We start from the raw sequence: 18,308 nt of genomic DNA, 5'->3' as shown, positions 1-18,308 counted from the left end.
TTTTCTTCTACCTTTTTTGGCATCAATTGTTCTCGCTTTGCTTTACTGCGCTTTGTCGATCACCGTCACGGGTCCATATTTTTCAACTTAACCAAATTCTCTGTACTTCAAAAAGAAAATACATTCGTTAGTCAACCATTTAATCGATTTCAAAAAGAGCTTAACCCACTCATTAATATTTAATTTTTTAAAATTTGATATCTAAATTATTTTTTATTATTTATTTTTATACCAAATTTTATTTTCGTTACAAAATTACAATCAATAAATAATCGTGATATATATAAACCTAAAAACTACTTTTAATTTTTTTTATTTTCCTTTTCTATTTTACATTATCTCTCCTTTCTTTTCTTTTTTCTTTCTTTCTTCATCTTTTATATTATCTAATAATGCTCGAAAATTTCCCTTTTGAAGTCGAGGCATTAGCAATTTATTCTATTTTGAACTTCATTGTTTGCTTGTTCTACTTGAAGAGGTTGAAAAGTTAGACAGAGAACATATCGGGATTGAATCGATTGATTTCTGAATCGACACAAACCGATTGAACCAAGCTAAAAAAAGCAATTGAACTAATTTTCTCTTTTTTTATTTTTTAATATTTTACAAATCTTTAATAATTTATTTAACTAAACTGGGCGAACTGATCAAACCAATAATTGGTGGCTTGATTGGTTCAATCATTGGTTTAATTTTGAAAAAATAAAAGATATATATATATATATATAAGATTTTTTTTTATCTTTCTTGTTACATCAATTTTTAATCGATTATCTTTTTTCTTAAAATTTAACAGTTTAACTAACAATTAAACTAACAGAGGTACCAATGTAGAAAAAAAAATAGTTTAGTTATCGCTTGTGACAAAAAAAATGTTTAGGTACCGAAATGGAAAAAAACAAGGCATAGTTTAGATACCAATTTGTGAGTTAAGCCTCTTTTAAAATAAACTTAACAGTTTGACTAATTGAGGTACCAATTTAGGAAAAAAGATAGTTTAGGTATCACTTGCGACAAAAAAAATTTAAATACTAACAAGGAAAAAATTGTATAGTTTATGTACCAACTTATAGATTAAGCCTAAAAAAATTAAGCATAAATAGAGAAAATACAAATAAATAAATTATTGTTATGAATATCTTATCGTAAGTGGATATCCATCAAGATCAATATAAGTTTGATGTATTTTACAACTTTAATTCATTAAAAGTAGAAATTTATTTTGTTTATACTTTTATATCTATAAATATAGAATTTGAAGAAATATTATAAAAACTTGATTGATCGATAAAAATACATTCTCTTTTACTCTCTCAATTTCTTTATTCTTTTACATTCTTTGATATTTATTTCATAACATATTATCAGCACAATACTCGAGTTCCTTTTTCACACGTTCCATCATTATTTTAAGCCATTTCTTAATCCATCCTATTTTTAACCATTTTTTAATTTTCTCAATAAATCACTCCAAAACTAGGCAAAAGAAGTAAAAGAAATTCTCTATAAGAAGCCTCAAAAAGGATCAAACTTGATTACTTAGAAGCCAACCTCAACATCTTGTCGCTCGTCTAATCCACAATATTGGTATCACATGCGAAAAAAATTATAAAACCAATTGGCAGCGCCAAAGAGGAAAAAGAAAATATTAATGCAAGTTAAGGTACTTAAACCAATAACTTTCACTTGCTATCTTCACTTTTAACGATTTAACTGTTCCAAGAATTTTAAATTATATTTTATAACAACTCTATATAAAATATCGTTTATCTTGTTTAAAAGTGATTGCATCCTTTTTCACAAAAAAAAAAAAGTGATTGCCTTCTCAAATCGACAATTAAATTTATTCTCAATTTTTCATCCAAAATCTTAAATATCAATATGCAAATTTTATATATAATTTATTTTTTTAATATTTCATATTTGACTAATATTTTTTATTAATTTTAATTTATGATTAATTGTGACTGATTTTAAAAGATATAAATTATTAGAACCTAACTAATAAATGTTGAGATTAAATCTTTAGTCTTTCTCGAAAGAAATATGAGTTCATTATAAAAAAAAATGGATGTTTTGCTATTATTTTAATAGATGCATCTCTAAATTAAACACACTTGAGTTATTAAATTGTGCAATTGTTTAATAATCTGTCTAAGAATAGAACTTTTAGATTATATAATAGAGACAATTTTTGCTAATTTTGTGAGTTTATTGCTTAGGCTTTCAATGATTGCAAAAGACCTTGATTATACATATATATGGTTTAGCATAATTAATAATTAAATGCCTCTAATTAGTAGTAAACCATATCTTTTGAGAACAAATTTTTTGTATAAGGATATAATATTTTATATGAATCGATACTTGTACGCATCATATTAATAAGTTATGATAAATACTCCCCATTACAATTGATTTTTGGTCAAGAGCAAAATATAACTCATTTTAGTATTTTTGAATGTGTGATGTATATTCAAGTTATTGGAAAAAAATCCGGTTCAAAAACAAATTTCTTGTATAGTAGAAAATTAAAATTTTAAAAATCGACCCAATTTGTAATATTTATAGCAATAAATCTTAGACTAAATTCATCATTTGTTTTTGGATAGATGGATCTTTATCATTTCTAACTTTCAACTAAACGATTTTCTTCGCTAGTCACATATCACGAACTGGTTCCAGTGTAGATCTAACGATTCGAATCAAACCACAAAATTAAAAATAATTTTTTTTTAATGTGAAAATAGAAATTATCTTGTTAGATGGAAAACCGACTGAAATTGTTTATACACGTTATGGAGATATCGACAGCCCAATGCATTCTAATTTTATTTGCTCTCGTAATTACTTTTTTATATTTAGTGTATGACAAATCATAATTATATTTGCTTGCTCTCTCAATGACTTTCTTGGACCATCATAATTTTATTTGCTTTTTTATTATTATTTTATAGAGGCGTTTCATATTTTCAATTTTGTTTCCTTCATAATAACGGATGTGCAAATTTCTAGAAATAATAAAAGGTCCATAATTTCGGCAAAATACGCCGTTTCCGGGGATCGAACCCGCGTCACCTGGATTACAGGCGGGAACACTCGCAACGATTTTATTGATCGATTTCTAATCCTTTTGCATTTCTCATTTTGTATTTAAAGGATTTGTGACTTCTCAATAAAGATACATATATATATATATTTCTAAAAAGCACGATAACTTAACTAACTTGAGATATAGAAAATGAGCTACAAACTTAATATCTGAGATTGTTACAAGAACATAGATGTTATAAGTAATTTTAGAACAAATAAATCTTATAAAAATAAATAAAACGACATAATAAAAAAATAATTATTTGATAAATGGAATTAGGAAAAGCACTGCATGTTTAATTGAAATCTAAAAAATCAATAACTAAATAAATAAAAATACATGAACATTTCTTTAAACTTTTAATAATTCTACATACTAGTGGTGGATTGAAATGAAAGTTTTGGCCATTTGGTTGATCGAGCGAATCTTATAGAATTCAGAGTCCCTGCTATCTTTATCTCAAATTATGGTTCGCTGATTATGTTGAAACTAGAAACAAGAAGCATATTAAAAATATTTACTTCAGTAATTGCAGAAAACTTTTAAGATCATACAACATGACAAGTATCAACCCTAATTCAGTTCAGACTAGTTTAGCTCCACAAAAAGGCTGGCCTGAGGATGTAATCCTGCTTCTTTCAAGCTCAAGGGTTGCTTATCTCGACCATATGTAACTCTAGGAAAGTTGGACACAAGGCTGTAATCCTCAACTTCTAAGCAACCCAATGAATCAACATAGTCATAAACTGATTGGATTGTTGCCGTGCTGTGAAATCTCCTTTCTTTGCGTTCACCCGTGGGAAACCGTACCAATACCTGTTTTCCCAACACAACATGCATATGTTTAATTTTAATTTGGCAACGGATAAGAATTAGGCATGCCAATGGAGAAAAGTGGAAAATGCAAGGATGATGAAGAATGAATGATCATTAGAACTGAGATAATAAAAGTGCCTAAACCATAAAGAAAGCAAGAAAAATGAAATTACCTGTGTAACACTTGGTCCTTTCTCAGGTTCATCACCAAGTGATAAGGCTTTTTGTTCTCGCATTCTAGCCCGGGCAGCCTCTTTTTCAGCAGCTTCACGTGCTGCTCTTTCATGAGCTTCTTCTTCTTCCTTCCGTTTCTGCTCAGCTTCGGCGGCCTCCCTTTCCAGACGTTCTTGCTCCTCTCTCCTCTGGCGTTCTCTAGCCTAATGTCATGAATAAAATGAAAAGATTAGTCAGGCTATTATTTTATCATTCCAACGGTGCTTTTTAAAGCACAAATACATTTAGTAAGCAAAGAAGGGATTATTATTATCCTTTTTCAGTCTTCTTGGAATATAATGGCAGTAATGAGGAAAAAGAAACTAGAGTATGCCATCTAGCCAAATATGTAGTAAACTGTATTAAAGCCACTAATTTAAAATTAAAAGCAGCCTACTTGATCAGCTTCAAGTGCTGCTCTGTAAGCAGCATCTTGCTCCTCCCTCAAACGCATGTTGTTTCTTCTCTCTTCTGCATCCAGTCTTGCAGCAACAAGAACAGGAGAACTTTCTTCAAGCACTTTCTGCAGCATCGTGAGCATTTCTTCTGGAGATGTTGGTCCCTCAACCTGTGAAGAAAGAGAGCATCACCATGCAAGATCACCAATTAAACCGGTTTTATTGGCTCAGAAAAGTTATAATGTACTGGGCTAGATAGGCCACCAGTTCACAGTTGAACTGGTCTGACTGGCCGGTTTAGCTCCGTTATTTTATGCTGACCTAAAGTTAAAAATATGAGAAACAGGAGTGCTATTAAAGAGTCCAATCAATCCACTAAAAACAATAGTCAAATGAATTTAATATGAGAAACAGGAATGAAGGCACAATTCGAGCAAAAGCTGCATCTTAATGTAAAGAAACTAAAAAGGCAAAGCCCAATTGTAGCATGATATTAGTCACAAATGCCTTATAACAAACTATAAAGAACTGGTAGGCGTACTGAAAATCAGATAAGCTTTTGTTTGATAAATCATTTAGAATATGACTTATTCAGCATTTTCAGGCTTTAAAAAAGAACTCATACGCCTAGCTATTCGCCATGTCAAAACTTCAGTGCCCACCCAAAAATCCATATTCAAAGGCATTTACCAACAAGCAAAACAAAACTAGCAAGAACTTACATCTAAACTTTCTGCTCAGCAGAAGCACAATGACAAAGAATTAGAATGAAATCCCTGAGTTTTACCCATTTAACATGTGGTTCACTGCACAAAAATTTACGAAAAAATATCTAAAGCATGAACGATAATAGGTCATTTTCAGTTTCTGCTTTTGCCAAAAGGATATCTAATTGATTTCGGGTTCCCAAAAACATTAACTTATTGCATTTTTAACAATTCAAAATAGAAGTGAGAATCACAGTGTTGATACCTGTTGAAGGAGTGCAATCCTCTGGTTCGTAGTAGGCATAACCACGGCACAAAATGGGAACCTAGATGCCTTCAAGCTATTACTCATTTTAAAACCCTCACTAGCCCTAATGTCGGCGCCCCACGCCACAAAATTCTCATTCACAAAGGCAGCCACTGCCTCGGAACACAAGGTCCTTTCACAGAATACAGGAGAATCCGGGTGGTCCGGCGAGTGCAAGTACACAAACAACAGCTTAAAGGAGTTCCTTGACCTCTGCAAGGCGTCCATGAAACCCTCACCGACGAAATTCGGCCTAGTCGTCGGGTAGTCTCTCTCAAATGCCGCCACGAATTCCATAGCTTCAGAAGCCGCAGCTGAGACCGAGACCAATCGTGCCGATGATTCCCCGCCCCGCCCCTGTCCCAGGCCGATCATCCCAAGGGAATACGAAAGAACTCCGCCGGCGGCCCATAATCCAAGCCCGACAGCTCCAGAGACTAACCCGAGGCTACCGGATATCACAGAGAAGGGCAATGTAACGAGTTTCCAAGCTATGCTGGGGTTGGGAGCGGGAACGAGACCCGAACTGGATGCGGATTGGGTGGGGTCAAGAGAATCGCGAGGGTCAGAATCGGAGGTAATTGTGGAAGCAGAGGATTGATTGGAAGAGGTGAAAGAAGAGATAGCCAGTTCGAGGTCCCAACCATGAGCCTGGAGGATTTCCGTACACAAATCGGGATCTTCAAGGCCCGTCACCGCTTGAAAACATGCCAATTTATCGGCTACATCAACCATTTCTCGAGAATTTACAAAATGAAAAATATTAGGGTTTTTCCTTTCTTTCTGACAGAGAAAGGAAGGACGAAAAACAATCCGAGGCAAGGGAATTTTCTTCTTGTTATCTCTTTTAATTTCTATTTATTTGGATGGTTGGTTTAAGGGGAAAATAGAGAGCGAAGGGTTTATGGATTGAAGAAGATCGGGTTCAAATGCTTTAGGGGATCGTAACAGATAATCGGACGACAGACTTGTCCGAAATTACGTAACTACCATTGGCTTTTGATTCTTTTTAAAAGGTTTAATTCTGTCTCTAGTCCCTGTACTCTTTGGAATTTTTAATTTTAGTTATTTTGCACACTTAAAAGGAGTTTTTTCACCTTCAAGGAAGCCAGAATCCTACTGAAGCATGAAATGGTGTTGTATTGGGAGAGTCCGAAGGTTGGTTGGTACAAGCTAAAAACAGATGGTAGTTGGAAAAATGTACAAAGAATGAAAGACCAGGGGCAAGGACTAAATTTCTAAAACCCGAAGAGTAAAAGGTTAGGTGGCAGAATTAGACCTTTTAAAACCGCCTGAAATGAATAATGCGCCGTGAAATTAATAGATTTCGCAACGACGTCGTTCGCTGCTTTCCTTTTATTGCGCAACAACAAATAGGCTTTTTCAATCTATTTTACTTTCGAATATATTTACCATCGCATTTTTAAAACAGAGTATATCAATTGGGAATGCTAAGCTAAAAGCACATTATGGAACACCTACATGGATGGATACTGATACTCTGTTTTAGTTAGTATCCCTCTAAGATATGAATTAAATATACATCAGAAATGTTCATGTACATGTACAACAACAAAATTCCCATATTGAAAATTGTTAAAAAAGGGTTATTTTAGCAACTAACACCCTTACATTTCCTCTATCAAGGCTTTGCCCTTGTTTCCTGCTACATTCTTCTCTGTTCTGGGAAAACTTTTATTGCCTCCATATTCCATCAATGAACTCTTTTCTGCACTCACAATGGCTGCCAAAGAAGACAATGCTTTGTTCGGTTGCTCATGGACCCAACACATTATGAAATAAACCTTCCTCTCAGCAAGTTTCAGCTTGCTTTTCGTTTCGGACTTCCTCAGCTTTCTTTGTTTCTCGGATTTCAACTCCCTTTCCGCAGCCATAATCATCCTTTGTAGATCGCAAAGCATACAGATCAATGCAGGACTTCCAAGGGAAAGTAGGTTTGTTATGTCATCAACAAGTGCCAATCCAAATTGCAAACCACCAATGTGCCGGTAAGCCGGAGAGCAGGTTTGCTCCAAGCAATAACACAGAGCTTCCTGCACAGTCTCGGGCTGTCCAGCTTGACCTAATACAGATGATATACTCAATACCATCATTGCTGAACCTACAGCATCCGATTGCCAATCTCCATTGTAGACACGAAGCGTGAAGCAGTAACTATATATGATATCAACCAAATGAACAGCTAAGAGTGGAGATGGTTCCGTAGAAATGAGCTTACGAAGCGAAGGAAGTGGAGTTTTGGGGCCACAAGGAATATCGCTTGGTTGGTCGCTTTCAAGATCTTCTCGATTGGCCATAGGTTGTATAAGTTGAGCTCCATCCTTGCTTAAACAGATTGTTCTGGCAGCAGGCTTTAACCACCAAGGATCCCACGGCTCAATCATCTTACTCAATTCTCCAGCTGCCAAAGCTCTTTGGAACCGTTTCTTCTCTTCAAGGGATAAATCATTGATATTAACTTCACCTCCTACATAAAAAAGAAACAACAAAAATTTATGTTCAAGCATATAATAACACAAAATTCATAAGACAAATCAATGTAAACATTGGATGAACGAAAGGCATACCGAAGTCATTGAAAGGTGAATGTACTTGGCAGGTCCCTCTATTAAAGGGACCTAAACAAATTTATCCCTCTATTATTAAACAGATCAATTTAGTTCCTGTAATACTAAAAAGAATCAAATAAAACCAAATTTCAACAAAGTTAACATTCAAAGCTTAAAAAATGTCGTGTATAATTTAAAAGAGTTAAGATTTTGAAATCTTCTTATGGTTTTAAAAAGGGAATCTTCTATTTGGAGTTGAGCTGCAAATGAAAATATAATTTTCATGACAATTTTTTTAAACATTAAATGATAACTATGTCACTAATGAGCCTTATTTAATTCTTCTTAATAGTATAATGATTAAATTGATCCATTTAATAATAAGTGGACTAATTTGATCCAACCCTATAATAGAGGGACTTGACAAGTACTTTCACCGTAATTAATACATAGAATTTGAACCAAAGATTACCTGACAAAATCTTCTGAATAGTGTCATCCGAAAGAATTGAGTCTGCCATAAAAAAAATCAGATTACATTTGTCATTGATACAGTAATTCAATCAAGGCTTATATTAGGCAAACAAACAAAGCAAATATATATATAGGTACTTCAAAATCAAGGAAAATACCATCAACATCTTCATCTAAAGGTTCGGTTTCGTCCTCGGAATGGAAACGTTTCAGAATTTCAAGCATTTTCCGTTTAGTTTGATCGTCTGATTGAAGATGGCGCAGCTCCTCGACTACATTTTCTCGCATGAATGATTCGGTACAGCGAATGCTATGAGACTGTAAAAAAAAAATTCACACAAAAAAGAACTTTTTTGTTTCATTTCAGATCAAACTAAACAAAAAAAGAAAAAAATCAATTTCTGATTGAAGAAAGCGTGAAATTGAGGCCTTACCTTGTAACAAGGAAGAGAGCAGTAGCGTGAGTTACATCGAGGGCAAGTGTATTGCGAGAATTGCTTCTGACAACTGTGCAAAATCAGTTGAAAGTTGAGAAAAATAAATAAATATTGGACAAATAATCTGAAATTCACAAAAAAATGAAGAATAAAAGGAAGAAGAACATACACATGGCAGATGATACGGGAAGGAGGATTCAACGAGGAGGAATTAGAAGGTTTTTCTGATGTACGTATCGTTTCCGCCATCTTTCAAATAACCCAAACTGATTCAAATCAAAAACCCTTTTGATTTATTTGCATAAACTGAATAAAACAAAAAAAAAGGCTCGAAAACCCTAGAAAGATTCAGAAAGTTTTGATTGGGCTCTATTTCAAATACCAGCCCACAATGCATTTCCCCCGTCACCACCATCACTCAAAAGGCCCCATAAAGTAAGTGATGCAATCATGTGTTTCCAAATCCTTACTGCAATGGTTATTTGACTGGCAACCTTAGGCCATTTGACTGGCAGAGGTGGTATTTATTGACATTTGGGCGGGTCGTATTCATATAACAAATATTGAGTGCGAGACCAAAATATCTATCTATATTCGTGGAATTTGCAGCGAAACAAAATGTAAGAGTGAAGACAAGACATAACTTGGTTTTAGCTTTTGTTTTAATCACAGTGACACTCACTTTGGAATGTAGGCAGCTTTTTTCCTTTTCTAGATTGCTATTGGTTAATCATAGCTACAACTTGCGCAAGTGGCCTTCCTAATCTTTAATTTCACTAAGATAGAAAAATATCCTTTCAAAAAAATATTATATTATATTATTTTTAATAATTAACTAATCCGATTAAAAATTTGTATTATTCATGTTACTTTTATTCAGTTTTTTTTTTATGGTTAATTGGCCTATGGCATTAAATAATTGTGCATAAACTTGCAACTTGTACAAGTTGAGCCAACAAAATTAATGAAAAAATATATATCGGATCTTGATATCTGATCCTCCTATCCTCTTCCAAAAGGTACTGAACTGAAATATCATCATCATAATAAATTTGTAATGTTGGGAAATTCATACAAATACTTCACTAAATTTAGGTTGAATTCGGATAAATTTAAAGTTAAATTGAATTTAAATTTATAAATAAAAACAAAATTCTTCTACTGTTAATTTTTCATTCACAAAATTTAAATCCAATATTTAAAAATATTAATTTTTATGTATTTAATCATTATAAATATTAAACTAAATAATGTTACTATTAAAAAATCCGTAAATGTGAAAATATTAACTTTACCATGATGTTGTTGATGTTCAATGTCTAAGATCTAATCCATCAAACCACAAAAAAAAATATCACCTCTCAACCAATCATTTGTCACATACCATAGTTAAATGTGCCATGATATTACATTCTTGCCCTTATATGTTTGTTAAAACTACAATGCCCCCAAAAGTGTAAGGTACCCCATCACCCACCAGCCACTTGTCAAGTTCTAACAATGCAAAGCACGAGGCTAGATGCGTCATTTCAGAAACTTGTCTTAAAGGTGCTTTGGGTTTGTCCATGCTTTTTCATTTTATTACCTGAATCAGAACTCACTTTCCAGACCCAAAGGGAGAGAAAGAGCTGCTGTTCTATGTTCTTTACTTAACACCAGATTTGTTATGTTGAAGTTGGGATAAATTTATGTCTGCTCTCAATGCAATATGGGTGTTTGAAAAGGTCAGTTTTTTTATTTCCCTTAATTCAGATTTTATCATTTATGAAGCTTTTTTCCCCATTAATGTGATATTAATTATGTTTTTAATTGCTTATTGATTTGCTATTGTCTTATTCTTGGTTTCCTAGGAAAAATATTGATTTTGAATGTTATGTTCTATGTTTTATTGGTTTGGGGATTAAGAAAAGAGTAATCTATGTTCTGTGTTCTGATATTGATTAAATATGATGCTTAAATTTCTAATTTTACATCTTCTCAGTGATAGCTAAAAAGCCTAAAATTTATTATATTTCTCTTTTTAAAAAAATGATGAACTGGTTTCCTTTCTAGGCTATGGTATTAATTCTTGCTTCAATGTCTCAAGAACCAAACAGTTTCATAATTTCCTGTTTAGATTATTGTTAGTTGTGCTCTGTCGGATACTATGATTTTGTATTGTGTTGGGGCAAAGAAGCATATGTTTTGATAGAGGAAGATAGATCTATTCTCATACTTCCGGAATTCGTGTCAGTTCTTCCGGAACTTAAGTTCGAATAATGCTTTTTTCAGGTGTGTGAATTGTGAAGCATGAATATCATTTTCATTATCTCTGCACATGGACCTAACTGCAGTAGCCAAGCCTTGCAGTTTCGGTGACAAAGGTACGAGTGATGTCGTTTTACGCTTGAGAAACAGCGAAGGAAGGCCTGAATGGTTCTACTCCCACTCATCTGTTCTCGTAAGTAAAAGCAGGTTCTTTGCGGATCGGCTCTCTAATCCTGGCTCGGGCTCCTGCATCGAGATTCATTGCTCGGACTCCACTTATGATCATCATGTTAACCTTTTGAGATTACTGTATCTCCCCACCGATTCACTTTTGGATTCCTTGGACTCGGTTCAATCTGCTCTCGCTGTTCTACGATTGGCAATTGCATTCTGTTGTGAAGACGTTACAAACTGCTGCATCCAGTATTTGGAGGCTGTTCCTTGGGAGGATAAGGAAGAGGAACAAATTGTAAAAGAAGTCTCGGAACTGGGGCCGGTAGCAATGCCGATATTGGCAAGGATCCAACCAGTGGATTTAAGTGCTACCAAGAATGTGTTTATTTCTGCAGTTCGGTTCGCCACATCAATAGGTGGATCTTGTCCACCCTTTGGAGACGAGCTTAAAACATCTGCACAGGAACAAGTGGAGTTCATGCTTGGAGGAGATGAAGACACCCCATTAGTTACAGCAAATGATGAAGTAAAATCAGTAGTAAAATCAGGTCTTTCCCAAGTTTGTTCATTGTTTGAAAACGAGTTGTCTTCCTTTCTTCTTGTTCCCGACATCACAGCTGAGACTGCCGAGACTAGAATTTTACAGTGCCTTTCGGATGTCGAGTGGATGTGTAACATACTCCCCAAAATGGATTTAATGAAGGACTTTGTTTGTAGTTGGGGTGGGATGTCTAGAAAGATTTTGGAGATAGTTGAAGACAAGAAACTTGATAATGCAATGTGGGTTTTGAAGGTGAAGCTTATAGAAGTGACCGGGAAAGTTCTGGAAGCTGTTGGCTATGGAAACGTGATTCTCCCTGCACCGTGTCGAGTCCAATTGCTGAAGACATGGCTACCCTATATAAGGAAGATAAAGCCTCTCCTGGACACAAAAGCTGACGAGGATACGGATTTCCCTTACAAGATGGATGAAGACTTGTGCCAAAGTATCGAGGGGGCGATCGTTTCGTTAGTACTAGCATTGCCATCTAACGATCAAGCAGATATTCTGACGGATTGGATGAAAACCGAGCAGCTTAAGTATCCTGACTTGAGCGAGGCATTCGAGGTATGGTGTTACAGAACCAAGTCAGCAAAGAGAAGATTAATGGAAGGCTTGGATAGAGTTGGCAATACCACTATTAGCCTTTGATTTCTTAGAATTTGTATGATTTGAACTTGTAAAATGAATAGATGGTGACAATCCCCATTTCATGTAACTCAGACTCCATCAAAAGCTCTATATGATCCTTAATTTCATCTGATTTTTTTGCCCCCTTCACATGATCATATCCATGTAGTTTTGAGGTGCTTGCGCCGCCATTGCAGGGCAAAGTAAACAGATCATCGACGGTTGGTATTGGTTTGGCAACTACCAGACTACAAAGAAAATAGTGCCATGTTCTTGTTTGTTGTCTGAGGTTAGATGAACCGACATATGACATATCTTTTTATGCTTAGAGAACTTGTTTCTTCCTAAGTTCAAACACCAACAACCAACCGTCCACCTGCATGATCCAACTCATCGTGTTTCCTTGCCTGTGGTTCCGACATTTACTCGTTCAATATTAATTGTAGATCGTTCTGGTATGAAGAACGAGAATGATTTTCAACACATAAATGATCGAACTTCATACCACATAACATCTTGTTATGGTCATAAATTACAACGTAGAGGGGTTTCTTTTACTGATTTACAATAACGGTCGAAGGAGCTCGTCTTGGACAAGATTGACCCTCGAACGGATGCAATCATATTATGTCACATCTCGCCATTTCAAAATCGATTTTTTAAGTCATATCATGTCACTTCTATCCATACTTTGGATGAAGTTTTTTCTTTTGGTTTTTTTCAATTTTAAAAGTAACCCAACTTTTATGGATAATTATGCAAAAAGGACCTGTATCAAGTCTCTCTATTACGGTTCGACTACCAAAAAGCGGTAAATTTTGAGATATATATCGAAACTCTGTCCAACTTCTTAAATTCTTAACTTACAGCATCACTATGTATCATCAATCACCACCCGCCATCTTCACCATTAAATCTTGCATCTGAGCACTAATATTTTCATAGGAAAAAATACAAATGTATGGAACATTCCTTGCCTACATTTTATTAAACCAACAATGTATATTTATACATTATCTACAAAAAGAAAATTTGCCGAAAATTCCTCCGAAATATGTAATGTAGCAAAATAATTCGACAACAACAAGCAGCCAGGCTAGGCCGTAGAAAATACAAAGGATGGTTCAGATCGAGGGAGCTTTATAAATAGGTTAAAAAAGAAAAAAAAACCCAAACCCGCACCGTCAATAAAGACAATATCATCATCATCATAATCATCATCCTACGTCTCCCTCGATCATCATCCTTGGCCTTGAAATTAAGCCTTCCTTTGTTCAACAACAAAGAAAATTCAAAGTTGTAACAATAAACCCTTGAATCAACCTCTGCTTGTTTAAGAAAAGAAGGAAAACTTGTGAAACAAGAAGAAGAAGAAGAGAAGAGCAAAAAAGTGAAATATGTACGTGAGAGCGGTGCCAACGACAGATCTGAACAAGAATACGGAGTGGTTCACGTACCCAGGGGTTTGGACCACTTATATCTTGATGGTTTTCATTTCATGGCTCCTCGTTTTATCTCTCTTTGGCACCTCTGCTGGAACCGCTTGGACAATTGTTCATCTCGCGCATTTCTTTGTAAGCTCGCCTTTTTTCCCCCTTTTGATTTCGATTCATAAAAGTTATATTTTTCTTGGTTTTTGTTGCGTTTCCTATCTGGGTTTTAATTTGATCGGCTTTTGGGATTGTTTTTTTGTTGATGGGGGGTTTTGGATTGAATTAAGGGTTTGATGATTTCTTGAGCTTTAGCTATAGCAACGACGAAATTAGTTTTTTTTTTCCCCTGCGTTGGTTAAAATTTTTGGGGATTATTATTCTGGACCAGCTTTGCTATATTGCTTGACTAGATAGATTTGGCGGGTTCCCCAAATAGCTTCTTGTATAGATGAATTGTAGGAAGCTTGAATTATGAGTTTGTTGGTGCTAGTGCTTGGTCGAAATCTATGTCTATGATTACAACTACTTGAATAATATGTTGATAGTATTAATTCTTTCTGTTTCTTGTGTTTGTGAATTGATTATGCTTGTTGTCATCAGTTTATTGGCCTTTTAGATGCCTATATAGGCTATATCTCTAAGCTTATTGAAGATTTGGAGGTTTAAACTTAGTTAAGGAGGTGAAAATTTTCAGCACAAGCCACAACTGAATGAGCGAATAAGCTGGTCTGGAACTCTTTAAAGCCCCTTTTTCCCTCACTTTTCAATTTATAAACTGAATTTTCTTTTGGGAATTCAGTGTATCAACTATATCAAATTGGCTTGAAATGCTATATCATATACTAAATTACATGTCTACAACAGATGGACTGTTGTCTGTTTTTTCTTTGGTATTCTAGGCCCACGTGGTTGTGAGAATGTTGAGAATAATAGCCTACTTTCTCAAACTGGAATGCTTAGGATTCTTGATTCTAAATTGGTTGTTTGTCAACCTTTTTAGCTGGTAGTAAAGGGCTAATTGACCTTTACATTTTTAAAGTAAGGCATCCCTCCGAGATTTGATTAGACAACATCTGGTGCTGTTGCTAACTGTCTTCACTTTTCATGATTCTGCTGTAATATTTTTCTAGCTTTCTTGATGGTTTGATACGCATGAATGAATGGAAATCTAAAATTTTAGGTCTTAATGATGTACTCGCTTGGTAGCAAATAGAATGAGCTAAAACTAGTATAGTTGTGATTACTGCTTTTGTTAATGTTTGGCATGCCCCCTTTGATAGGTCTATTTGTTTCTTTTCCTTGAGTGAAGCAAGGCTCAGATTTCACCTATACAGTTGGTCAGAGTTTGTTCCTTTGAGTTTAATTACTAGATGTCTAAATAACAATTTCCTGTTTATCAACGTGAAACAATTTGTTAGACATTTTCAGGTGATTACTAATTATGATATCCGGTCAGAGATTTGCTTGTTATTGTTATACCATAAGACAGGGTCAAGAAATGATTATTCTTTACTCTTCACTATAACACTAATAAATAGTATAGTATTCAAATTTTCAGCTCTTTATTCTATGCTTAATGAGTATGTTGTGCATGGATTTGCATATTCTTGCCTCAGGTCACATATCACTTCTTTCACTGGAAGAAGGGAACACCGTTTGCTGATGACCAAGGTATCTACAACGGTTTGACTTGGTGGGAGCAAATAGACAATGGCAAGCAACTGACACGGAACAGGAAGTTTTTGACTGTTGTACCTGTTGTGCTGTAAGTTTTCACTTTCTTCTATATAAACCTATACTGAATATTGGAAATAAAAATATGGCGGCTTTTTAATTCATGGATGATTCACTTAACTAAAGCGTATAAGATGCAACGAGGTGGGTCTCCCTTATGTTTTATTTGATTAAGGTGCATGCCTTCTGTTAGATACTTAGTGAGTTGCATTCAACCTTTGCCGCGCTCATGAATGCCTCTTGTTACGACCTATGGATGTAGTCAATTTACGTTATTCAAAGAATCAGTTAATAAAAGATAGTTTCCTCACATGCAATTGATTTAAACCGTATTCTACCCTTCCAGCTGGGTCATCCACCTCCTTGTTATTGATGACTTCCTTCTGCGAAGAAGATGAATCTCCATGGGTATCGCACTTATACCCAATTATACATTATGTGCTTTTCTACATGCATACGTTTATATGGAAGAAAAACAGTTACTAATTTCTGTTTGTTACTAATTGCTTATGGATTCTTTTCCATATCATTCAGCAGTTGATTCATTAAACTAGACAGTACTTTTCTGCATATTAAACTAGCTGTTTCCTGCTGCCATATTTATTAATCAGCTCTTAAATGGAGACATTTTAGGACTCTGAAACCTTAGATAAGAGTAATATCGAAGTGATGCATTGCAAGACATTATACAAGAACTCTAATATTTTCTTTTATCTTGGTATTTACCCTACATTTTATTTTCCAGGTACCTTATCGCCTCACATACAACAGATTATCAAAACCCAATGCTCTTCTTCAATACGTTGGCCGTATTTGTGCTGGTGGTTGCAAAGTTCCCCAACATGCACAAGGTCCGTATATTCGGAATCAACGGTGAGCATTGAACAACTGCCAAGGAATTCATGTCTGGTTTTTCAAGTACTAAGTTTCATTATTCTGGGGTGATCCCAATTTCCAAATATAAATGTAATATCCCTGTACAGATAATGAAACTGAAAAGGGCATTCTCATTTCTCTTTAATCAGGTTAAGAAAATATACCTTCCCTTCCTTTAAGCCAGGGAAAAATACATTCATATATACTATTTACTTTCTCTCTTTGCAAGCTATATATATCATCTTCTTGCCTTATATTGCTCTCAGCTTAAGCCACAAATCTTTTTTATTAGCCTCCAACTTTGTTGGAAACCAAGATATGGCCATTTTTGTGAACTACAGGTAGAGTGACAAAGAACTTTTGTTTTGTTGGTATCAGTTTCGGATTCATTATTCTTCAAACTATAACATTCACAATAAATTTTTTAAAAAGGGAAAGATTTCCAATCAGGCTTACAGTTGAAAGACATGCGCATGTCGGCAGTGGGTCAGTCACTTCGTAGTCCACCCAAGGCCTTTGAGTGAAACACATAGTAACTTGAATCACAAGCTAAATAAGTACAGGCAAAAACTCCTGGTTCGGGTAGATCATGTCTGAAGGAATCCACCCCCATTACTTAACGAATTCCACGACACGTTAATTTCCATGTGTTTGCATCCCACCTAATGTTCTAAATTTTCCCCATTCCCAGACGCAAACATTTACAGAAAAAAAAAGGTTTTCATTTTTTTAATCCGAAAAAAAAAGTTCTTTTAGTTCCGACATCATGGATGGATCAATGAAGTTAAGTTAAACACATGATACACGAATTTAATAACACTATTATCGTACTACTTCTCTTTAATATTTTAATGGTTCTATAATTAAAGTCGATCATTAAATTTAGAATATTCAAGTAAATTTTTAGATATTTTAATCACTTGATTTATGCTATACTACATGAACTCGAATATCCATTTTTAATACATAAAATAGAACTGGGTTTTGTCTAAATTGCAAAACCCTTTTTCATAATCTTACCATTTTTGCACATTTTTTTTGCCACATGATGTTTTCCACAAATAGCTTCCGTGTGTAAAGAAACCATTTGAATCTGAAAGCTCCCCATTTCTTGTTTAAGCAAAAATGTTTTTTCATCAGGCATTCTTGTTGTTTAGACTAAAATGTTAATATAAAAGACTACATGATTATTATGGTTTCCATAAACAGCCCATGATGAACAAGCCATGAACTTGAGAAAACAAAGAGAAACTGAACTCAAGAGTCAAAAGGGTGGTTGATACAGGCTTTAACTTAAACACACTATCTGTCAGATATTATACACAAACTTAAAGGTGGATTACAGCAAACAACAAAATCGAACCTACATACATACATATATTTATATAATAAAAAAAGGGTGGTGTAGATCTGGATTGATCGAAAACCTTAGTGGGGGAGGTGGGGGGTGTATTATTCTTCGACACACTTGTCGAGGGGAATGTTTGTGGGTCCATTTTCATGACCGAAAGGAAGGAGGCTTTGTCAGATCTTTCTCAATCTTTCAATTCCAAAAAAAAAAAAGGAAAGGGAAAGAGGGTGGCATTGAAGCAACGATGGAAATGGGTCTAAAATTTGTGGGTTTTTCGTATAGAATATCAGTAGGTAAGCTTTTGTT

The 18,308-nt window shown here is 34.6% G+C and overlaps 4 protein-coding genes across 6 annotated transcripts; 2 read left to right on the top strand and 2 right to left on the bottom strand.

The window, feature by feature from the left end:
• Positions 1–3,388: 3,388 nt before the first annotated feature.
• On the bottom strand, positions 3,389–6,500 carry LOC108479611 (plant UBX domain-containing protein 10). Its single transcript, XM_017782323.2, has 4 exons — positions 5,494–6,500; positions 4,521–4,691; positions 4,084–4,287; positions 3,389–3,910 (listed from the first exon to the last, which is right to left on the bottom strand). The coding sequence occupies exons 1-4, from the start codon at positions 6,268–6,270 to the stop codon at positions 3,683–3,685; spliced, it is 1,380 nt and encodes a 459-aa protein (XP_017637812.1). The 5' UTR covers positions 6,271–6,500; the 3' UTR covers positions 3,389–3,682.
• Positions 6,501–7,039: 539 nt separating this feature from the next.
• Positions 7,040–9,645, bottom strand: LOC108479613 (uncharacterized). The gene is made up of 5 exons (XM_017782324.2): positions 9,186–9,645; positions 9,014–9,086; positions 8,738–8,897; positions 8,578–8,619; positions 7,040–8,023 (listed from the first exon to the last, which is right to left on the bottom strand). Exons 1-5 carry the CDS (start codon positions 9,263–9,265, stop codon positions 7,164–7,166), a joined length of 1,215 nt encoding a protein of 404 aa, XP_017637813.1. The 5' UTR covers positions 9,266–9,645; the 3' UTR covers positions 7,040–7,163.
• An 837-nt stretch (positions 9,646–10,482) lies between these two features.
• Positions 10,483–12,741, top strand: LOC108476703 (BTB/POZ domain-containing protein At3g05675). Of its 3 annotated transcripts, none has more exons than XR_008276041.1 (2): positions 10,483–10,740; positions 11,350–11,418. XR_008276041.1 is itself a non-coding variant. In XM_053023195.1 (2 exons), exons 1-2 carry the CDS (start codon positions 10,718–10,720, stop codon positions 12,627–12,629), a joined length of 1,287 nt encoding a protein of 428 aa, XP_052879155.1. In that variant the 5' UTR covers positions 10,569–10,717; the 3' UTR covers positions 12,630–12,741. The 3 variants fall into 3 exon arrangements, 2 of the variants coding, with proteins under 2 accessions (XP_052879155.1, XP_017634469.1); XM_053023195.1 differs by having other exon boundaries at positions 10,569–10,740; positions 11,366–12,741; XM_017778980.2 differs by having other exon boundaries at positions 10,587–10,740; positions 11,288–12,741.
• Positions 12,742–13,497: 756 nt separating this feature from the next.
• Positions 13,498–16,883, top strand: LOC108476845 (uncharacterized). The gene is made up of 3 exons (XM_017779204.2): positions 13,498–14,182; positions 15,658–15,806; positions 16,521–16,883. Exons 1-3 carry the CDS (start codon positions 14,006–14,008, stop codon positions 16,657–16,659), a joined length of 465 nt encoding a protein of 154 aa, XP_017634693.1. The 5' UTR covers positions 13,498–14,005; the 3' UTR covers positions 16,660–16,883.
• The last annotated feature ends 1,425 nt before the right edge of the window (positions 16,884–18,308 follow it).

This window comes from Gossypium arboreum, chromosome 12 (assembly GCF_025698485.1).
Source record: "Gossypium arboreum isolate Shixiya-1 chromosome 12, ASM2569848v2, whole genome shotgun sequence".
NCBI lineage: Eukaryota > Viridiplantae > Streptophyta > Magnoliopsida > Malvales > Malvaceae > Gossypium > Gossypium arboreum.
The sequence above is the reverse complement of the archived record's forward strand: the minus strand, read 5'-3'. Positions and strand labels throughout refer to the sequence as shown.

Coding starts and splice junctions, on each gene's coding strand:
- LOC108476845 (XM_017779204.2), top strand. CDS start 14,006: ATGTACGTGAGAGCGGTGCCAACGACAGATCTGAACAAGAATACGGAG. Junction 14,183..15,657: donor TTCATCTCGCGCATTTCTTT/GTAAGCTCGCCT, acceptor TTCTTGCCTCAG/GTCACATATCACTTCTTTCA. Junction 15,807..16,520: donor ACTGTTGTACCTGTTGTGCT/GTAAGTTTTCAC, acceptor TTTATTTTCCAG/GTACCTTATCGCCTCACATA.
- LOC108479611 (XM_017782323.2), bottom strand. CDS start 6,270: ATGGTTGATGTAGCCGATAAATTGGCATGTTTTCAAGCGGTGACGGGC. Junction 4,692..5,493: donor GGATTGCACTCCTTCAACAG/GTATCAACACTG, acceptor CTTTCTTCACAG/GTTGAGGGACCAACATCTCC. Junction 3,911..4,083: donor AAGGACCAAGTGTTACACAG/GTAATTTCATTT, acceptor TTGGGAAAACAG/GTATTGGTACGGTTTCCCAC.
- LOC108476703 (XM_017778980.2), top strand. CDS start 11,334: ATGGACCTAACTGCAGTAGCCAAGCCTTGCAGTTTCGGTGACAAAGGT.
- LOC108479613 (XM_017782324.2), bottom strand. CDS start 9,265: ATGGCGGAAACGATACGTACATCAGAAAAACCTTCTAATTCCTCCTCG. Junction 9,087..9,185: donor TCCCGTATCATCTGCCATGT/GTATGTTCTTCT, acceptor GATTTTGCACAG/TTGTCAGAAGCAATTCTCGC. Junction 8,024..8,577: donor TATTCAGAAGATTTTGTCAG/GTAATCTTTGGT, acceptor TTTTTTATGTAG/GAGGTGAAGTTAATATCAAT.